The sequence below is a fragment of the Kryptolebias marmoratus genome, linkage group LG8 (genome assembly GCF_001649575.2).
Source record: "Kryptolebias marmoratus isolate JLee-2015 linkage group LG8, ASM164957v2, whole genome shotgun sequence".
NCBI lineage: Eukaryota > Metazoa > Chordata > Actinopteri > Cyprinodontiformes > Rivulidae > Kryptolebias > Kryptolebias marmoratus.
The window spans coordinates 7976523-7998460 of NC_051437.1; the positions used below are offsets into that span (position 1 = coordinate 7976523).

The 21938-nt window shown below is 43.3% G+C and overlaps 1 protein-coding gene and 1 long non-coding RNA gene across 3 annotated transcripts; both read right to left on the reverse strand.

Moving 5' to 3' along the window:
• Positions 1-286: 286 nt before the first annotated feature.
• LOC119617289 lies at positions 287-10140 on the reverse strand. The gene is made up of 3 exons (XR_005233518.1): positions 9437-10140; positions 673-797; positions 287-590 (listed from the first exon to the last, which is right to left on the reverse strand). It is a non-coding gene; the product is annotated as an uncharacterized LOC119617289 (long non-coding RNA).
• A 1345-nt stretch (positions 10141-11485) lies between these two features.
• Positions 11486-20899, reverse strand: csrnp2 (cysteine-serine-rich nuclear protein 2). 2 transcript variants are annotated; one of them, XM_017419270.2, is made up of 5 exons: positions 20118-20899; positions 18827-18999; positions 18434-18696; positions 15629-15925; positions 11486-14468 (listed from the first exon to the last, which is right to left on the reverse strand). In XM_017419270.2, exons 2-5 carry the CDS (start codon positions 18984-18986, stop codon positions 13515-13517), a joined length of 1674 nt encoding a protein of 557 aa, XP_017274759.1. In that variant the 5' UTR covers positions 18987-18999; positions 20118-20899; the 3' UTR covers positions 11486-13514. The 2 variants fall into 2 exon arrangements, with proteins under 2 accessions (XP_017274759.1, XP_037833019.1); XM_037977091.1 differs by having other exon boundaries at positions 15629-15976.
• Between the last annotated feature and the right edge of the window lie 1039 nt (positions 20900-21938).

Consider the following 21938-nt stretch of genomic DNA (forward strand, 5'->3'; position numbering starts at 1 on the left):
TGACTTCTTATTCCCGAACAGCTCTTACATCACTGATAAATTTTCAGTCACTTTGGCTGTTTCTGTAAGTAAACAAAGGCAGCCAGTCACAAATTTTCCTTACATGTTTTTAACATGAGAAAAAAAAAGTGCAGATTTTGTTTCTTGCTTTATGACTTTTTATTTTTATTACTGGTCTTCTTGACATTGCAGAGAGCACCTTTAAGAGGTATATACATATTACACAGAAAAAAACTTGTTGCATTATAACATTAAAAAACTTATTGGATTTTTACATGTTAGAACAAAGGGAAAAAACAAACTAATAAACAGGATTTATTTTTCTTGTGATAAGGCTCTTTGCAATCTAATAAATTATTAGAATTTTGCCATTTTTGACTATTTTATTGTCACATAGTAAATTTCTTCCAAGAATGGTAGAAAACTTTATTTATTGAAGCTTTTTTTAAAGAAAAGGTAAGTTCTTGTCAGGTTTCTCTGACGTCGAAGAGAAAACAACAGCTTGGTGGTAGACAGACTACAGGACTCAGATATCAGGTAAGTGTGTTTATTTACAGTAAGGAGTGGGATGACCGGAACGGAAGTGGAATCTGAAAAGCGGAGGAGAAACGGTAAGTGATCAAACGAGGATCTTAAGCGAGCGATAAACGAAACAACTGATTGGAGGCTTACTAAAGAGTCAGGTGAGGTTCTGCATCGGTTGTTGAGGAAAACAAAAGACATCAACGAGGAATCAAGGCTGGGTCGTTGCAGATGGAACCGGAACCAGACTGGAACGTCAGGCAGACAGGAACTCACTAAGAGGACGAATACAAAAACACAGGTAAGTAAATCTGTAACTTTACAGGCAGGTTACTGAGCTGGCTCGAAGACTTTACCACGGGGTAAGCAATGCTCCAGCACTGATCTGGTTCCCACCACAGCCTTAAATACAGCAACTCATCTGATGCCTCATCTCCTTCAGGTGTGCAAAGGACCTGCCTGATTCCACCAGTAGGAGGAGCCAAGCATGTCCACCAGGACGTGTCAACAAAATCACCGATTACAACAGTTCTTACTTCTAGTTCTCATAGTTCATAGAATGATTTGCCTTATTTTTGTGTAACGTCTTTTTCTGCTGACTCAAAATAAAGTAATCTGTTATATGAGTGCAAAACTGCAGTTTTGTTTTTCCTCTTGACATCTTGCCGGAAATGTTCAAATGTTTCATTTTTCAATGGGTTTTAGAGAGAGACCACTGGAAGTAGAGTGTGGCAGTAAGTGTGACTGGAAGAATTAATGACTAAAATAACAACAAACTGCTAGCACTGACTCATCAGTCTGGTTTGCACCTCGTATTATAAGTTTATCTTTCTCATGGACATTTCCTTCACATATTTTCATAAAGATTAGAAAGAAAAACTGCAAAAATTACCCCCTTTTATCATGTTTATGAACATCAATATTAATTTCCTTTTTAGTTTTGGTCAAAGCCGCTGCAGAGGAACCAAAGAGCCACATGTGGCCCCGAAGCCTCAGCTTGCAGACCCCTGACATAGGATGAGGTTTACGCTGCGCTCAGGGGGAGGCAGCAGAGAGGGGGAAGGAGACACATTGGAGCAAATAATGTCCAAGTTTGACACCGCTTGTTGAGTGGTGAAAACGGCATTCGGGAAGCAGCTGTTTTTTTCCAGCTGCTGACTTAGATGCAGGATGTGTCACGCTGTCAGAGGAAAGCCCTGATATTTTACTTTAACAGATGACGAGGAGCAGAAAACAGGCAGCAGCTAAGAGAGCGCAGGGGTTCATAACATCCTGAGTCCAGTTTTGGGAGTTTATCATTGTGCAGGATCTGCACCTGTGTACATTAACTGCTTCATGGTCTACTTCCCACTGAGCTGGGAGCAGTCTGACAGCCTGCTGGGGAAAGTCCCCAAAGGAGGAACCACACAGCTGATCAGTCCAACAGAAGCTTGAAGAGATCCTCTCGCAGTGAATGGTTTATAAACACATCAACTCTGACCTGTTTTTATGCATTAAAGTTATTTTAACTGGACACACTGAGGGATTGTTACATAATTTGAACTTGTTTGACTTCATTGCATGTCATGAGATGTGTGGTGGAACTGGGCCCAAATGCAGGAGGGCAGGAAGCAGCTTTAACTTTAAATCACTTTAAGTGTGTGACTCCATACAGGACATACATTTGGATAAATCAGAACAGGAGTGACAAGACTGACTGGAATGATGATCGCTGTTGGTCAGGCAGGTATGATTCCAAAATGTTTAAATAAGAAAAAGGCAGATAACAAAAATCCAGGACTAAACTAAAGAAACGGGACACTAACATACATGCAAGGGTCTGATAAAATTAGTAAAACCAGGAAGATTACGTCTGAAGGGAGGGATGATCGGCAAGTGTCAGCAGGTGAGTTGATTACAAATAGCTGCCAGGTGTGTGAGACAAAGCACGGAAACTATGTGCAGGATAATAAAACCCCTAAAACTGCCAAGCTGAACAGGTAACAAAAACACTGATAGCTAAGAACTGAAAACACCAGATATATAATAAGATGATCATAAAATAAACACCAAGGACCCTGAAATCATGACAGGTACCAACAGGATGAAATGACGAAGTTAAACCAAGGGGCTTACTGTGTACACAGGTGATTAGTGAGTGAGAACAGGTGTATGATAACTGATGGCAAGCAGGGGTCTGGAGCTGCAAGCAAAGACAGCTGAGGAGAAGAATAAGCAAGGAAACAAAAACTATTCTGTCATAAAACCCGAAAACAAGAACAGACTCAAAATCCAAAACGAAACCCAAAAAGCCACACATGCAACCCTCTGCTGCGTTTAGCTTGGATGGCAAAGCACAGATACAATTTTTCTGTTGCACAAAAGACACCGAAAAGATAGCTCAGATCTTATGAAGCAGAGTTCTGTGAAAAGCTATGACGAAATAATACCTTACCTGTGGCAGGTAGCCCTATCAACAACTTCAGTTTGGAGAAATCCAGTTTAATTCTGACAAATCGACGAGCTAACGGGTATGAGCGGAAACAAGAGCAGAATGGGTTGCTGCTGTCTTACAATAACTCTAGTCATAATAATTTCACAGCAGTTCATGCAAATGCTATTTTATAAACCTTTACATTGAGGTCAGTTTTGAGTTACATTGTTATTTTAGCAGAATATTGTAATATTCCTGCTGGAGGACTCCAGGCTGCACCAAAAGGGCCACAGCTAGCTAGCTGCTGGCGCTACTAACACTTGTAAAGAACCCTAAAAATCAGTGTAAATAACAATGTAATGTGAAATTATTGGCAACGTACAGGTTTATAAAATACTGTTTGCATGAACCGCTATGGAACTTTTCAGATTGGAGTTGCAGCTTTGTACTTCGGTCTTGAAGTACTAGTTGTTAGCTCATCAGTCCAATCAAAGTTGAACTCCTATTTCTCCAAACTGAGGCAGTTCAAAGAGCTGTCTACAGCAGGTAAGATATTAATTCTTCACTTTTCCACAAGAACCCCACCTCGAAAGATCTAAACTTCAGTGTGTTTGTAAGCGGAGGTCAGCGCTCGCCACATCCTCTGTGAGATCATCGTCGTGACGATGTGTCATTTGGGGGAAGAAGAATGTCAGTATTTGTTGTATTTTCACACAATTCCTTAAACAACTGAGGAGATGTTTTCATCTCGAAGGAATTTATGTTCCAGTTGACATTTGTAGCTAAAATGTGCTTCAAACGTTAACGTGACCAACTTTTTATTTTCATGTGATTTTGCAACAGCGTTGATTTACTGGCAACGTCAGACGCCACTGTTGGTCTCACTGAGGATCTTTTTATGTTCACTGTTTTAGATGTTAAACAGCTGAACAGTAACAATGGATCACAATGAGTACAGACATCTGACAACAGCTGCAAGTGAAATTAAACTGACTTCATTTGTAAAAATGTATTTTTTTTGTTTGTTTGTTTGAATAAATTAAAAGCAGGCTTACAGCAGAGACATCAACAGAAAATGCAGACTTTTTTATTTTCACGAACTATTATTATTTCCCATATTTTAAAAGATGACTTATTCGGCCTATATTAAAATAATCCAGATCATACTATCTAGCGTTGTTGCTAAGAGACTAAGATTATAAATGTTTTAGCTTCTACCATGAGGAAAGCTGGGCATGCTGCCAGTTGCTCAGATAATGATTTTTATTATAGGAACTAAACAACATAAAAAACATGAAAAAAAAAGTAAAACAGCATGCTTCTCTCTTTTTTTTTAAGTTGTTGTTTCTGTTGTTAGGAAACTTGGACACAGTTACGAAGGCGGAGATGTCCTTGGGGACCGACAACAGGATGCAGCTGTGTGTCTGCAGTGTGTTTTGGATCTGGTCGGTGTCATTCGGCTGGCCTGTCGTCCTTTTGCTTTGTTTTCTTTCTGCTTGCTCTGTTTGCGGCGTTTTAACACATAGAAGTAGATTACATAACAGAAATCATCTGTTTGTGGCTTCGGTGTGCTCCTGCGTGTTTTAGTTTACTTTAAAACGGAGATGAGGCCGTAAAGTCAAATGGCAAAGAAATCAAATAAAACATTTTCAAATTAAAGGACTTTTAGCACTCCTCCTTTCATGCCAGAGGTGTAAACTAAATATGTGCAATATGTGTTGTGAATGACTCTCAGCTACTGCCACTTCAAACTTTTGTCCAATGTGTGGAAATTTGAGAAATTTGAGAAATTTAGAGCCGTTTTAGCGTTGGCTCGGGTATGATAGCTATGATAGCCATCCTGAATCAAGCTGACTTCAAAAGTTAATCAGCTGTAGATGTACACCCGGCAGTGCTTTAAGTGGGCCGGTACACAGAACCGGCACTTCCAAATTTTACCCCTCAGCGTATCGCCGCTTATTTTCAAGTGTACGAAGCGTACCGGCACTTCTCCAGGTGCACTTCTGTACTGCAGCCAGTGATGCGAGCAGGAATTCAACAGAGAGAGAGAGAGCAAAATACAAGGGACTCCATGTTGTCATCATGGACCAACTCCTTTGTTTTCAATCTTGGAGTCATGTATGATGCCCTCACAGGGCTCAGCGATCTGTCAAGGATGCTCCAAAAAAGAGACATGACACTGCCTGAGGCAGAGAAGCTGCTGGTCAGAGAGATTTGAGTGTTTGAATCCATGGTATCATCACCAGGACCATACATGGAGGCTGTTCTTCAAGCTCAGAAAGAAAAGTCATTCAAGAATGTAGCTCTTCGTGAAAATGAGAGAATTGTGAAGATCAATGCAGGGCAGTTCTTTCGCAGCTTGGCAGAAAATATAAAATCTAGGATGACTCCATCAACCTCCTCACATGTCAGCACACAAAGCTCCTTGCATGGAGGCGAAAGTCAGCTGATGAATGATTTGATGGTTCTTCAGCCAAAGAAATGGCCTGAGGGAAAGCTGGACATGCAGCATGGTGATGCAGAGGTGCTCCACCTGTGTGACAGGCTGAACGCAGAGAGAAGAGGAAGTATCCAAGCATTTTGGGAATACAAAGAGCAAAGGGGATTAAGGACACCATCAGACCTGAAGCCCCTTCTTCAAGCTGTCAGCACCATTGCTGTGTCTACCAGTGAATGTGAGCGAGCCTTCAGCTGCATGAACAACGTTCTTTCTGCTGAAAGGAACTCCCTTACCATAAGAAGGTTTTCAAACCTGATTTTTCTGAAATGCAATGGGCCACCATTAGAGCAGTTCAATCCACACTCGTATGTAAGGTCATGGCTGGCAAAGGGAAGAAGATCTGCTGATGAGAGGGCTTGTGAAGCACCAAACCAATCAAGCAAAGATGAACCCAAGACCTGCTGGAGCCCTTTTCAAGTAAGCTGATACCTTAATGCTAATGTACTTTTAAAAGTAATGATTAATATTTAACTTTTTTAACATTATAATCTATGGGTAAAACCTGCTGTTGTGTTTCAGTTCAATTATTCAAACAACTAAAAGTGCCTCTTATAAATTCCTAATGGAATGAAATTTCCTCACATTCATGGCTAATGTTTTTGTTTTTTTGCTTTCTCTTTCAGCCCCTGTTATCTCCTATTTATATATATATTCCAGATGTGTGATGAATTGGTGGAGACAGTTTGATTTTGTTGCCCTCCAATAGACTCCACAAGTTCAGGTTAATAAACGTCCCATTCTGAGACCTTGAACCTGGCTTATGTGGATTTCTATTACGCAAGTTTCGCTCCCACATTTATATTACATTAAGGAGAGTTTTGAGGACCGCTAACCCCAACCCCCTTCATAAAAGAGGATCAGACAGTGTTTGTGTTTCTTTATGATGTGTATCCAAAACTTATATCACAATTGACTATATTTAAGGGGGGAGGGGGGTTATTAGAATGCCATGGCCTCTTTATGACACAAGGAGCTTAAGTGAATTCAGAACCGATGCATGGTTCAAGTCATTTTTATTTCTATTTACCTATTAGTGCCTGAGGTGCTGTAACAATAGTTCTATATTTTAGGAAATAAGCTGTTTGTAATGGTAACACTGTGTCTGCTCATAAACACAGAAATCAGTTCTCTATATGTACAATGTCATTAAGTTATCTGTGCTGTGGGAAACTTTGTTGCAGAACCAACTGAGGCAAATGCTTTGGAACAGATTTGGAGAATGTGTTTCTTTCAGGAGGGGCTTTGGCCCTGTGGCTAATAAACACATGCACATGCTGAAAAAGAAAAAGTTAAGCACCCAGACGGAAGGGTGGAAACTAAATGAAAGTGCACATGTTGGAAGGTCATGTGACTGCACTGCAGTGATTACAAAATCAGATCAAATGGATAACACAGCTGGCAGTGCAGGTACAGGGATGGCCCTGGATGCAAGCAGTGATTTGGTGCAGAATGGCTCTCAAGATCTGGCAGATCGGTACTGGATTGGAGTTCGAGGGGTTCGAGCTGATCCCAAACGTGCTTGATCGGGGAAAGATCATGCCTGACCACAGGAGGACCTCGACGTGACAAATCAGCTCAAAAACACAGATTCCATGTGTGGACTGGTGTTGTCTGTTGAAACACTGTATCAGGGTGCTGTCTCAGGAGGAGGAGGACATGTGGACGCAGGTCGTTGACATGTGCTGCCAGGGTCCCATGTTTCTCTACCAGAGGTGACCTGAAGTCAGACCCTATGGCTCTCCACACCATGACACTAGGAGACAGGATTGGTCCTCCCCCCTTGGCGCTGCCCTAAGTGCACACAGTGGTCATCAGTGGTAATGTAGAACCAAGATTTGTTGCTGAGTACTATGCCACTCGTCATCAGTTCATGTCTTTCCGTTACGGTGCCCCCCCAAACACTGCTACTGTGTTAATGAGATGGATGTAACGGTAAAGCATAGGACAATGAACCCATAGTCTGACTGATACTAATTGTTGAGACGCAGTACAGGAAGACAGGGTGTTGTAAAGAGTATAATACCTGTATACGGATGGCAGGTGCAGAGGTAATGGAGTTCTGTAATACTGGAGCAAAGCGCAATGATCCTCTCTTGGCGTGCTCTGTCTTTGGTGACTGAAACCCATCAGTTCCAACATCTGGACACTATGCCAGACAACTGCACAGTACGACCACCTGGTCTCATGCAAACCCACAAAGCAGCACCAATCTGGTGGTAATGTTGGCTAATGTATCGACAAAGCATCCTCTGTGTCCGCTGACCTCAATCGCTGTTTTGACTGAGTGTTTGAAGCTCTGGTGACTGCTTAATAACACTGTCACTCCACTTGATATACCCCCCACTGAGCCTTTTGGTGCTTGTTTAGGACATACCATTATTGTGCAAATCATCGGTCTACACGTAGACTAAATTACCTTCAAATCATACCATTCCTCCTGGGTGCTTAACTTTGTTTGCCAGTGTAGGTACTTATTTTGGCTTCTGAAAGCAGACAAAGTGTAAAAATGTTTTTTAAAAAATAGCATTTTATAGCATGCTAACTGTTTGCCTAACACAATATGCAATGGCCAAACTGCCACAGAGACTTAACAGCGGTGTGTGCCATGCTTGTGAATGTCTGATGAAAAGAAAATGTTTTAGCAACTACAGTTTTGCGTATACCTTCACTGCCTCCTTTTTTCCAACTTTCACGAGGTTTTTCCTCTGGACCCTCCTACAAAGTGCACTTTGAGGCCTGGATTTTCCTCCCGGGTTCAGCCAGGATGTGAATGGCAGTGCAGACTAGTGAAACTACCACGAGCCAGTTTTATGAATAGTGCTATTCAAAAAGGACCGGTTTTGGTGAAGGTCTAATGATGCCATCACGCTGCCATCACAAAGGGAGGAAAAAAAAGGAGGAGGGGGGGGGCAGAAAGCTTTATATTTCCTGGCGCTGGAGCAGCCCCTTCAGACTGGGACCGTGCAGCGAGGTGGTGAGGCAACTTTCCATTTCACATACGTCACTCCGAGCGCCCAACTACTTTTAATAGCTCCGTCCAGTCACAACAGCAAAGTCAAAGCCCAGATTCAACTGGTTGTTTCTGCACGACTGTCAGCACTCTTCCAGAAGACAGATGATGTTTTTTATTCTTTTTTTTTTTTTTTCTAAACGTCATCACAAAGTCTTCCTACAGGCTTCTGATTCACTCCGTCCCCAGCCCCGGAGCTGCCAGAGTGAGCTGACCTCATCTGGCCGTTGGACAGGGAGAACAATAGAAAGCCGAAGGCCGAGAAGGTGATACACATTAGTTCTCAGAGCTGTGGCGCCCTGCCACAATTGTTCCAGAGCTCATTTGTTTCAGGGTGTTTGCATTTGGCCTGTTTTCAGTCCCAAACATGGCACAAATACAAACATAAACAGAAGCGGGGGGGGGGGATGCTTTAAACTCTGGTGATGTTGATTGCAGAGGCATTCTTAAAGGAATGCCACCATGATACAACTAACAGAAGAAACAACTGCAGAGCATTTTATGAAGGACTGCATGTTGCCCACTACCTTTGAAAATAATGTTAAGATCAGTCTCATACAATATCCCAAAATGTCAGACTCAAAACACGTGTTGTGATCGATGCTCAGCTACTACCGAGTCTATTTTAGCTCAATATCTGTGAAACTGACTGAGGTGCAGTCACTTTTGTGTTTTTAAGTTCAGCTGGATGTAGCAGCCATCTTGAATCAAGCTGAGTCCAAAAGTTGATCAGTCGTAGATGTACATACAATTACTTTCTGTGAGTTTTCCCTCAAGAGATATTTTGCTAACACTCAGCCACACACAAAGACATCTGCAAAAACATTATTGCCCATCTTTTACCCTTTAGTGGTTAGGGTTATAACCTGAGCAAAAGGTGAAATTACACAGTAGAAGCTTTATTTCTGTACATTTCATCCTATTTATTATCTAAGTCTAAAAAAAGGAAGAATTCATGTAAAATACACAAAGGAGGAATATCGGCCCTTACCACTACTTTTATGTCCAACTATTCCTGCCTGAGTCCAGGACTGACCCCAGACCTGGTGCTGAGGTTGTTTGTTTGCTGGTCACTGAGTGGGATGGGCAACATGCAGAGTCTCACGTGTCCTCAGAGCGGCAGAGAAAGGACACGCTGATTTCATGCTGCCCTCTAGTGGTCAGAGATTCTGCTGCAGCACAAACAATCAGCTATTCACCCCAAGATTCAAGACAGGCTGCGTTAGGGAGGGCAAATCAAAACAAAGAATTTCTTTGTAAAAGTATGACTGAATCCACTTGCATAATCTAGCACTGAAAATAGACAAATAAGAGATTCAAGCCCTAATAACTGATACTGGATGCTCCAGTTGAAATAAAGGTGTGCGATACATGTTACAAGGCTGCGCAGGTGTATGCGTGCTGGTGATGACATTTAGTACCTCCGCTAAGGAGGTTATTTTCAGTAACATCGTCTGTTTGTCTGTGTACAAGATTACTCAAAAGTTAGGAGGAGATTTTCAAGAAATCTTCAGGAAATATCAAACGTGTGATGGTAATTCAGTCAAATGTCAACAACAGATGACCTGGTGCTCTAACTCTGCATCTGTATAACAGGAACTCCACAGCCGGACGCCTCACGGGTCAAGGGTGATCACTGTTGATTTTAAGGTTCATGGGGTCAAAGGTCCAGGTCACAGTTAACCCTTTGTTAAAACCTTCTCTCTGCTCCTACATGTGAGCCCTTTGTTTCCTCCACCAAGGAGGTTCTGTTTCCGGTTGTTTGTCTGTCTGTTAGCAAACATCAGGTAAAAACTAACAAACAGATTTGAATCAAGTGTTGGGGTTGTCACAAAAAAATAATGAATCAAATTTTTTTTTTTTTCATGGAAATTGTTCCCATTTCTCTAAAACCTTCCTTTTCAAATACTTTCCATCTGCTTCTATTATTTGTATTTATTTATTTTAATCATATGCTGGATATTATGATGAAATGTAAATGTTTTCAGCTGATAGCCCTTTGGGAATCCCCTTTTAGGTGTACAGTTAATTTTTTTCACCGGTCATAATGTATCCCTAGAATTTTCCTTCTACTCACAAAGACTTGTGGCCTAACAAACAAAAGTAACCTTTTGGTCCGGACTGAAAACAAGTGAAGGAGCAACCAATGTCTGAAAATAACTAAATAAATGATTAAAGGCCTAGGCATATCGCTCAACACATTTCCTGTCAGATCATCTTGTAGCTTTTTGATCTAAACTTGTAAATGACAATATCTGTAAAACTGACTGGGTTACGTTTGTTTTCTAAGGTCGATTAGCTGCGGTGGCCATCTTGAACTGGGCTGACTCTAAAAAATAACCAGTTTCAGATATGCAAACAATAATGCTTTCAGAGAGTTCAGTGGTTTATGAGTTGTTTTTTCCCCCTAATGCTACAGACAAATGAAAACACACAAACACACACAGACAAAGGCAAAGTCCTCATCACCCTTTCACCTTTGTTAGCAGGTGATCAAAAATAAACTCCAGAAAGCACTGAAGGCTTTTGTTTCAAGCCATTTTGGAAGTTTACAATTATATCTGACTCCTTTGAGGTCAAATAAACCAAATTAAAGGGCTGCTCAGGTCATCTTATAGGTATCAGTTCCTGGACGTTTGACCACGACAGCATGACAGCACCGGTGATCTAACTCAGTGACTCCCAGCCCTGGTGCTCGAGGAACCTCAACCTGCAGGTTTTAGGCGTTTCTCTGCTTTGACACACCTGATTTGAATGAATGAATGATTAACAGGCTTCTGGAGAAGAGAAGAGCAGGGAAACCTCTAAAACCTGCAGGAAAGTGGCCCTCCAGGACCAGGATTAGGAATCCCTGATCTAACTAACAGAGGTGAACCACAGGCTCAACTTGTAACCCTTAAATAAATCATTATAGTTAAAAACAATCACATAAAACAAACAGTTGCTTTTTCTTTTTTTTTGCAATGGATATTTTATTGTTTTTATTTTTGTATAAAACCCTTTTTTTGTCCATTTTAGGCAACAGTTAGCATGAGAGCAGTTCTCACAGCTTATTTCATTTTTTTATTTTTTTTTTTTAAGATGAAACTTATCAGTCTTCTCGACGATCACACGCCCCTTTCACACGGAGAAAACGCACAATCACAAAAGAGTACTAGAGTTCGTTTCGGAGCAGTGGTCCCAGACCTAAAATCTACTAGTAGAAAAAGCCGAGGACAAAAAGCTCAACGACACGCAGCTTGTAATTACCGTCACTTCAGAGGTGGTGTCATATCACAAGGCAAGTCACGCAAACACAAAAGAGCCACAATAAATCTGCAGCCTCACAATAACTACAGGAGGCCGCTTTGTTACAGCCTGATGGATGACAGCATCGTTTAATTAGGTCTGAAACCACTGCTTTGTTGTAGCTCTCCAACTGGATTATATTCAGACGATTTAAAACGGAAGGGGGAGGGGGGCGAAACAAATACGTCTGACAACTTATACACAGCAGCACATCCCGTGTTAGGCGAGCCGTTACTAAAAGCAACGGCGGGAATTCGAGGCAACAAAACAAAGGACTGATTTTGTGTAAGAAGTGTCGGCTCACTTACGCAGATCAGTATTCGTCAGACACAGCTTAGGAAAACACACATTTAAAGACCAGAAAATGTTCTATGACTGCATTTACAGACTTGACCACAAACCAGCTGGTTCTATCGGCGCGTGTAGAATCCCGACAAAGAGGCTCCGCAGGATTGTTTCTTTTAAAAATGTCTGTTCAGGAAATTATTCCTCCTGATTTCTTGTAAATAAACGTTTTAACTGTAACATTTGTAACATGAGCACCTTTCAGGTGTAAAGTGTGTGTCTTTGCTAATACAACCTAATAAAGCACACACACACACACACACACACACACACATGCATGGTCACAGACTCAAACACACCTTTCTCTCGGACATAGACACAAGTGTATACACAGATACCCAAAATCAGGTTGGTAAAAATCCGATTCATTATTAGTGAACATCACATGGTGTAGTAAGTACGTCTTTTTGATCCGTTTAATGTTTTTTCGTTTTTTTCCTCGTATGTAATTCGGCTCGATTCTGAATCGGCTCTTCTTTACACGACGATTCGGTTTTCTTAAAACAAAAAAAAAAAGACGAGGAAGCTCTATTCTGGCAGCTCATCCCGACGTGACTGACTACTTTCTAGTGTAGCAGGATGAAAGAAGTAGTATTTCTTTTCAATAAAAAAAAACAGACTGCAAGTGTTCTAGCTTTAAAACCAACAACATCTAACCCACAAAGGACGCACTGATAAAAGAAAGAACGTCATCGGCACTGGGAGCCTTTTTGTGTTTTTTGGATAAACTGTTCGTGGTGACTTGGAGCAACAGCTAAGGCTACGTGCTGACCCGCCGCTGTGTGGGTCTTCCTTGCCACAACGCTCGCGGCCTTCACCTCACGATGTGCGGCACGGGGGTTTCGAAAAACAAAGTAAAACGAAACAAGCAGCTCTCTTGCACGTTGCGAATGCATATACAGTACATTAAAAACAAGTATTTCCAGGATTATTCAGTCTGTGTTTAGCAGAGGATGCTATCAGAGGCCTTCGTTTGGTGTGGCGGCAGCGCGGCTTGTTTAAGCAGTTCGTGCTCGGAGCTGATAGCCTCATACATCAATGAAACAAAAGGCTTAGGTCAGCGTTCGCACACTGTGTTTGTGTTTGCTGTGGTGGAAATAAAACCAAGCTAATCCTAATCGACTCCTACAAACAAGTGTTATTATGTTTTCTCCATTAACGCCGCATTCATCACCCCCCGACTAAATTACCCACCGTGTTGCCTTTTAATAACACCATTCATATTACTTTCTGCGGAGGGATCTGTAGGAGCTTTTAGCATCCCTCCTCTCTCTCTCTGTGTATTGTAACGCGAGCTCGTTCTGCACACAGTGAGAGTCACTATAGGAGATTACAGCCTGCAGTCATTCTTGATGATAGCAGTAATAAACATGGAATATGACATTTATTCATCTTAGATGAAGCTATTGTGCAAAACATCTGCAGAGAATCTAACGCTAAGCTTCAGGAGGCAGTGGATCTACTTGTTTCTCTGAGCAGGACGTCTCTTGGCTCTGCTCTGTGGGGACGTTTTGCTGAGGGGTGGGGGGTCTCTCCTCCTCCACAGCGACACACTTCTCTGAGTGGACAATCGTGCTGGTCAGACGTTCGCCCACGCTCTGTCTGCCGGCGCTGTTTTCGTGCCCATCATCCTTCAGATGCTCCTCGGCTTCTTGTTTCTTCTCCCCAAACTCAGTTCCTCCTGCGACCTGCGAGTGCTCGTCCTGTTCGCGTCCCTCTGCCCCCGGCAGCGTGTCGAAGGCTCCGGGCTCTATAGGGCTGAGCTGATAGTAGAGCAGAGAGGTGGAGTCTTTGAGGAGCTCAGAGGGGCTCTCCTCCTGGTTGTCGGAGATGCACAGTACTGTGGCCCCTGTAGGGAAAGGCCCCTGCAGGAGGATCTGATCCACGCCCGGGACCTCTTCCTGCTCGGGCAGCATCCCTCCCAAAGCACTGGGCAGGAGGCAGAGAGGCTGCTCTGTGATCCCGCCGGCGCTCAGCTCCCGCTGCACCGCCTCCCCCTCTGCCTCCTCCCTTTCCCGCCTCTCCTGCTCCTCTGCGCTCTGCAGGTGCAGCACGGCCACCTCGTTCTCTCGCTCCAGAATGTCCTGCTCTGCCATGAGGTCCTGAACCTCCTCGACCGACTGCAGCTCGCTCTCCTCCAGCTCGGAGTCCAGGCCGATGCCCGAGGAGAGGGTGGGGGAAGTGGGGCAGGTGGAGGAGGGGGAAGAGAGGTCAGACTCGGCAAAGTGCTCGCCGGGTCCCTGGATCTGCAGCCTCCTTTTCTCCACGTCCAGCTTCATTATGGTGTGCAGGTAGTGAGTTCTGACACGCAGGGGGTTGAACTCGATGCGGCCTGCGACGTTGCCGCAGCCGTCCCTCGAGCAGCCACACGGGAAGGACATCCGGTCCACCTGGAGAGCAAAGCAGGGGGAAGCAGAGCTGACTTTCATGTGTTTCTCCAATATTAAAGAAAAGATGGCATGACACATACAACACATGAGGAGATTAAGCAAAAAGGTACAAGCATGAGATTTGGTTACTGTGCAAAAAGTCAAGCTTCTAATATTAAAAAAAAACAAATGATTAGGTCCAGTTTTTATAAAAAATACTAACTTCATCAGGTGGCGAAGCCGCTCAGGCAGAGTACATGTCAGCAAGCCTTAAAACAATGACTGTTATTAACACGTTACTGTTATAATTACATGTACTTGCACTGACAGAAAAGCTGTGCCCCCTCTTTGGGTGCACTCACACACATACAGCCTTATGTGAACCAACGAAAGAATCATTTGCTCAATATTCATTTATTTATTGCTAATTTATTTCAAACATTTGTTTCTTTCCATCGCAGGTTACTGAATTTTACTTTGTTCTCATATGTGAAACATTAGAATAAAAGAAATCAATGATACAGATTGTTTTTCTTTATATTTATATTAAAAAAGTACTTCTTAGAAAAATGGCTTCATTCACTGGGGCACAGCTATGTTGGGCTAAAAAATATTCTTTCCCAGAGCTAAAGATACATATACCTAATTTCATATAATATAATTTATAATAATTTACCTAATCATATAATTTCACATATATCTAATGTCATTACCAAAATTTGACACAACAGCTTTGCACATGTACAAAATGTCCAATAGAGACAGATTTCAGCGCAGTCGAAGTTCACTACACGGATAAGTGGTCAGATTCAAACAGCAGCAGGAAGAATCGGGCTTTCAGGCAGGCTGAGTGCTATCACGGTAAAATTCAAGTGCCGCAGAAATGTAATTGTGCTGACTAATACAGATCACCATCTATTCTCTTCTTCTCACCGTGCTCTCACATTTAATTTTATTAGTATATGTCTTACTTTCAAACCTGAGCTGTTGTTTGGGATGTTTTTAAAATAATACTCAAATCAGACATGTCTTTTGAGCTGTAACAGCAGGAATGTGTGTGTTAGAGACATGAAAGCAGACCAATGAAGCTGAGCGATATCTGCTCCACTCCAGTCTCTAAAAAACTGTCTTCAATAAGACTAGTGTGCGTGCAGCTCCTGCGCCCAGTGGACAAGTCTCACCTGGCACTTGATTCCAGCCTGGCTGCAGCCACAGTGGCGGGGGTCACAGTACAGACGACAGTCGCAGCCGCACTCCTCCCGGGAGAGGCGGATGGCTCGGAGCTCAGCCTTCTCGCGCGCGTCGATGCGGGCAATGCCGGAGGCCCGCAGCAGGGCCCGGCGGCGCTTCGTGGGCAGCGGCTGGAGGAAGAAGCAGTCGTCCACCTCCACAGCGTCCACGTCCAGGTCCTCGTCCGACACGTCGTCCAGAGTGAGGAGGTCTGCCTGGGCGCAGTCCACCGTGCCGTTCCTCGTCAGCTGAGGATGAGAATACGGGAACTGTGAGCCGAGCTGGTTGAACGCCGAGACCTGAAGGATGGCAGGGTGAGCGGGGAGGTCATCTGAGCCCACAAACAGCTTCATTTTGCATTTGGCTCTCAATTTATTTAGATAAGAAATTGTTCTTGTTAGCTATACAAAAAAAATTACTTTGATACACGTAAAAACCCACTTTACTTAATAAAAAATGACAACAACAGAATACAAGTTGCTATCAAACTAAAAGCTGTTAGTTTAGGAAGCAAAACTGACCAATTAGGGAAAAAATGGGATTGCAAGAAAAATGCAAACTACAAAACACACAAAGGTTTTTCTATATACCTGAACGCTGAAGGTATTGTAGACACAATGAACCCAAACTACTTGTTTTTCTAACGTTTGCACTCGCAACAGATTCTAAAGAAAATGTTGTCAACGCTGATGTGTTAAAACAATAAAAAGAGAAGAGAAGTTATCTCCAACCTCTAAATGAGCTGAATAATTCCCTACTACTCTCCAAACTGAAATTAAACGTGTCAGTTTTAGATACGAGTGAATTAAAGTTGGAGGCACGACGGGGGAGCGGCGTGACGGAGGTCTGCAGAGATTACCGCGAGCACACTGGGGTGTCGCGTCTGTAGCCTGGCAACAACGGAGCTGATGACGTCACACGCAGCATCAGCAGGTAACACAGGTGAGCTCCTGTTTACTCACCGTAACAAAAGGTAAAAAACGGAGCAGAGGTACAGCTCGACAGAGAATCTCAAGGAGATACACAACATTAAAAAAAAAGATGCAGTGTGATTGATACTACAGAGTTTTTCGGCAGGAAAAAAAAAAACTATAACAAAAGAGACAGACTGGACATATTTGACACATTTCTTGTTCGACTGTGCATAATGTCATCAAATCATTTAGAGAATCTGGAGAAGCTTGAGTGAATGAGAGAGCAGGGGATGCAAGTATAAAATGGGGCAGCAGTGGCGGCGGTGGCTCAGGAGGTAGGGGTTTGTCCTGTTGCCGGTTAGAGCCCCCGCTCTGTGAGTCTCAGCCGTTGTGTACCTGGGCGAGACACTTCACCCGCCCTGCCTACTGGTGGTGGTCAGAGGGCTCGGTGGTGTCGATGTGATGGCAGCCTCACTTCTGTCAGCCCGCCCCAGGCCAGCTGTGGCTACAATGTAGCTCACCGCCATCAGTGTGTGGATGGGTGAATGATTGTAGTGTGAAGCGCTTTGGGGTCCTTGGACTAGATAAAGCGCTATACAAGTGCAGGCCATTTACCATAAAATGGACACCTCTGACTGCTAAGATAGCAAGAGATGTATTGTGATCAGATAAATTATTATCCCATAAGAAAAAGAAAACCACGAGCCTGCATCATTCAGACAGAAAGCCAGGCTCTGAGATGGTGTGGAGTTGGATTAAGCTCATTTGCACCTCTTTGATGGCAGCATTATTACAGAAAGGTACCAAGATTTTAGAGCTACATACATGAAGATGCATGTAGATGGTTCAGAGTCATAGCTGAGGAAGAAGAGGACACACGTCCAGCCTACACTACCGATCTGTCCTCACTGTAGAAGATGTGGAGAATTTGGAAACTGAAAAATGTGACAACAAGAACCTAGTGCTCTTCCAAACCTTAACGTGTGTTTGGGGAAAGACAACATCGTTTCTAAAATACGTTCATTATTTTGTATTCCTAAAGGCAAAGCGTTGTGAGCAGGAATGGCAACAACAAAAGAAAGGAAAAGCTGTACTCGCTCAATCGTTTTTGACACGAAATGCAAGCAGAAATATGTAAAACTCACAGATGAAGGGCAGGGCAAAACGACACACTGCGAGTGATTCAAGTGGTGCAAAAACAGGTGCACCAGTTTTCAAATGAAGAACAAAAAACCAAACTCTTTAAAACACAGATGTTGGCTTCCTGCTGGAATACATCGGAATATTTTTGATGCGAATCAAGCGAAACGTGAGATCTGCGGTCCTCCTAAACCTTCCTGAAGCCCTCAAAAGAGAGAGAGAGAAAGAGAGAGGTAGAGAAACCCTTGAAACTTCAGGTCAGGGGTAAGTGGAAACGTGTCATGTGTCCGCTTCTTTGTAACTTACAGAGCTTATGATGAACTTCAAGATTTCATCCTTACAGTCCAACCTTTTCTTTTTCCAACTCACTGTACATTTAAATCAGAATAAACCTTATTACATTGTGTTTAATAAGAGTAGCATACTTGTTAGATTGTAACATGAAGCATCAATTGTTAACCTGACGCAGACATAGCTTCTTATATTTTAGGTGAGGTAATCCAGTTGTGTGTTTGTTGGGCCTCTATGGGGGCTCCCAAACACATCAGACTGGCAGTTCTTAATTAGTAAGAACAAAAACAATGAAGCACTAATCTTATGGATTTACTCTATTCTTGATATGTTATTTGAAATACTAAAATGTTCATTCTCGGCCAGCGGCGAGGATGATCTAACCGTGTGACCCCCTCGGACCAGACTGACCTTCATCCTGCGGGCGTTGAGCTTCTCCTGGCGCAGGTGCTGGTGTAGCGTGTGCCGGTGGCTGCTCTCCTGCTCGCGCGCGAACTCGCCCAGCGTGTAGTGCCTGATGGAGGAGTGGTGGCGGGCCATGCCCAGGGAGCTGCCCCCCTGACTGGGCACGCTGGTGAAGCCCTGCCTCCGGGGGAAGTAATACACCGTCACCACGTCGAAACGCACCCGCTTCCCCCCCAGCGCCGGCTTGTGCTGCCTGAGGATGGAGGTGGCTGATGGGGGTGGGGGGGTGGATCCGGGGACGCGGAGGTTACACAAGTGTAATTAGATAATGTGATGCTTATCTGCTCGGCTCTGATTCGGCGTGCCGCGTTCAGTCAGCCCTCCTCTGCTCGTACTTACGCGTAAATGCGGTGCTGGACGGAGGGTTGAGGCTGTCGCAGCTGTCAGCGCTGTCGCTGCTGGAGATGTCATCGTCGGAGTCCTTAGGCGTGGAGAACAGAGAGCCGCTGTCCACCTCTTCATATCTTCGTTTGAGGCTTAGGGACGAACCTGCCTCCATGGAAACCTGAAGCCTGAGGACACACAGCGGCACAGGTCGGCCACAAAAAAACTACACGCTCTCTGCTTCAATGAGAGAAAAACAACAACAAAAAACAAAAAGAACAAACAAGTCGTGTGTGCCATTTCTTCACCACTTTTGAGACGAAATGTTCTTGTTATTTTTGTGACAGCCAGGTCATTCGTATCAAAGCGTTACGCGTTGAGGTCGGTCCCCCACACATCACCATAGAAACAAAAAAGGTGACATCTGTGCAGTCCTGCCTCCTTTCATCTGTATTCCACCTCCATCATTTTCTCTGTCTGCCCCCCCCCCCCTCCCTCCATCCAGCCTGAACATCTCACATGAGATGCAATTTTGAAATGATGAAGTCTAAAAGTGTAACCATGGCAACTGAGCAAGCATGGTTTATGCAAACAGCCTTGAAGTAAGTGATCTCTGTGGCATTAACTCACCTGATTCTGGTTAGATCACACAGACACATCACTCATATATATAAAAAATAAAACATCCATTTATGTACAAATAACCATATAAGGTATGAGGTCAGTTTAACTGTCCTACAGGAAGCACAGCTGCATGAGCATTTATTCATGAGGCTCATAGGAAATATCAAATAAGAGCAACATGAAATAGGTTTTAAATAGGCTCGTCCTTAAAATCTAATAATAAAAATAAAAAAAGAGATGACTGAGTGAAGCTGCTCTGCAGGCTGCGAACAATGAAAGAGCAGCAGTCACAAGAGAATACTGAGAATATTGATGTGTCATTTTATTCCTGGTTAAAGCTGATGATGCAGTGCAGTTATTTTTTTAAAGGCTTTAAAATGGAGGGTCTCACCTCTTCGGTGCACCTGGTCCTAAAGCTTTCTGTGCAGATGTTAACGAGGAACCGGATATAACTCCATTATGAAAGGAACAGCCCCAGCAGAGGTGGATTAAATGACTTTTCTCGACAGGCCTACAGCACGTCTGCAGCTATCGGGGAGTTATTTAGGAGCTGCGGCTCTGATGGGGATAGTTTAAGTGAACACATGATGATCAGACTTGTGTGTTATCACCCTGTCTCCATTCAGCCTGCCCTCCTCAGACACACAAAGGCAAAGCTCCCGGTGAAAGACGCGCTCCTTACCTGGGGCAGAGACGGAGACCCTTTAATCCAGCCGGCTCGGAGGTCGTTTCTCCTTCTGACACGAGCACCAGCACATTAATCTTTCCGCGCACACCTCGTTGAGACGCGTTTTATTCTATGGTGTGTGTGTGTGTGTGGATCAGAACCGACGTAACCCTGAGCCGAGTGGTGTTCGGGCTGCAGCCGCGGAGCAAACCGTGACCCAGGCTGGATCCTCTATGATTGTCTTGTTTCTGTCTGTGCTTTATGAGGCTACTTTAGGTCTCATTGTTCTGCACGGCGGAGACACTCAGAGCTGCCTGACAGAGCGGCGGCTTTCATTTAAACGGCGCATACCTCTCTATTTAAAGGGCAGACGGCAGAAAGAAAGAAGAGGGGCGTCATATGGCTGCCTGAGGTGTATTTCCCGACATGTTTCGGAGCAGCGGGACTAAATGTGCACAGCCGAATGCGTTATCTGTCTAAAATGTAAGGCTAGAGAGGATTGTAATGGAGGAATCCGCTGACATTTGTTCGTTTGTCCTGTTTTTTTTTTCCTCTCTCTCTCGCTCTTTCTCTCACCGGGGCGGGTTCGGTCGGCTGGGCTCGCTTCGCGTTCTTCTCGCTTTTTTAAAGAAAAACAAAAAAAGAAAAGAAAACAAAGAAAAAAAAACCGCGGGCTGGTTGGCTTGTGTCGTTTGGTGTAAATTTGTAGCCGGATTTCTAACGAGAAGACGCTTTTTTTTTCTCCGCGGTGCGCCCCGGCCCCGGCCCCGTTTGTTACAGTGTAACAATGGAGGAAGAAATCCTTCCCCGCAGTCGTTTATATACTTGTGGTGACGTCACACGCACGCGCGACGGACAGGCATGCTGGGAAATGAAGTGTTTTGGGGGTTTATTTGTGGTTTGAATTATATGTCTTTGTTTGTTTAGTTCGTGTAAAAGACAGATAAGAAAACGATAACACGGGTAGCTCTCAGCGTGAGCCTTCAGCTGATTGACATTACCACCGAGCTGTCAGTTTCCATGGCAACGAAATGACAGCTCATTAACAACAAAGGGGCAGACGTGAAGGCCTCTAAATGACACCAATAAAATCCCCCTTTTCTGTAAAGCATGAAATGCAATTTCCAGTTTGAAATTCCATACTTTTCCAGACTTTGCAGTGAACGGTTACACAATGGTGGTTTTAGTGTCTGCATGCTTTAAACACTGTGAAAAACCACGAATTGTGCACAAAAGGTTGACAGCAGGAGGGGAAAAAATCTGTTTTGTTTTATTAGTTTATGGTCCTAATGCCAGTGTTAGTGTCCTTTTCCATTACATAATATGTTAATATGGTGAAACTGAGCTCCCATTTATAGTAAAAAAAACTTCATAGCTTTAGGATTGAGAAGTCGCACATTAAATATTTTTATATGATTAATAATCTGCAGTAATACAGATATATATTATTTAAGGTGCTCTTACTGGAAGTACCTTGGATTTAGCAGTCTCGCCTAAAGAAATATCAACATAAAGAATTGCTCTGGACAGTAACGTATGTCATTTTATCTCCTGAAGCAGAGCTATATAAAAAACCTGTAAAGCTCTAAGTCTTTAATCAGAAACTCATAGCTTAGACGTAGATGGATAAAAGGCTTGATGAGGTTCAGTAGATGAACCAGAAGTGGACACCATGATAACTGTGACCATCTTTTCTGTACAATTAATGCCTAAAAATACTGTGCTCCTTTCAACATTTTTTTATTTAAAATTCAATTTATTTTATTTAGAAAAAAAAAGTAAACACAGTTTGGAAACAAATATTTTGTGTCATTTTCTCTTTCCCATACTTATCCA

Coding starts and splice junctions, on each gene's coding strand:
- csrnp2 (XM_037977091.1), bottom strand. CDS start 18,986: ATGGAGGCAGGTTCGTCCCTAAGCCTCAAACGAAGATATGAAGAGGTG. Junction 18,697..18,826: donor GTCCAGCACCGCATTTACGC/GTAAGTACGAGC, acceptor CACCCCCATCAG/CCACCTCCATCCTCAGGCAG. Junction 14,469..15,628: donor AGGCTGGAATCAAGTGCCAG/GTGAGACTTGTC, acceptor TTTGCTCTCCAG/GTGGACCGGATGTCCTTCCC.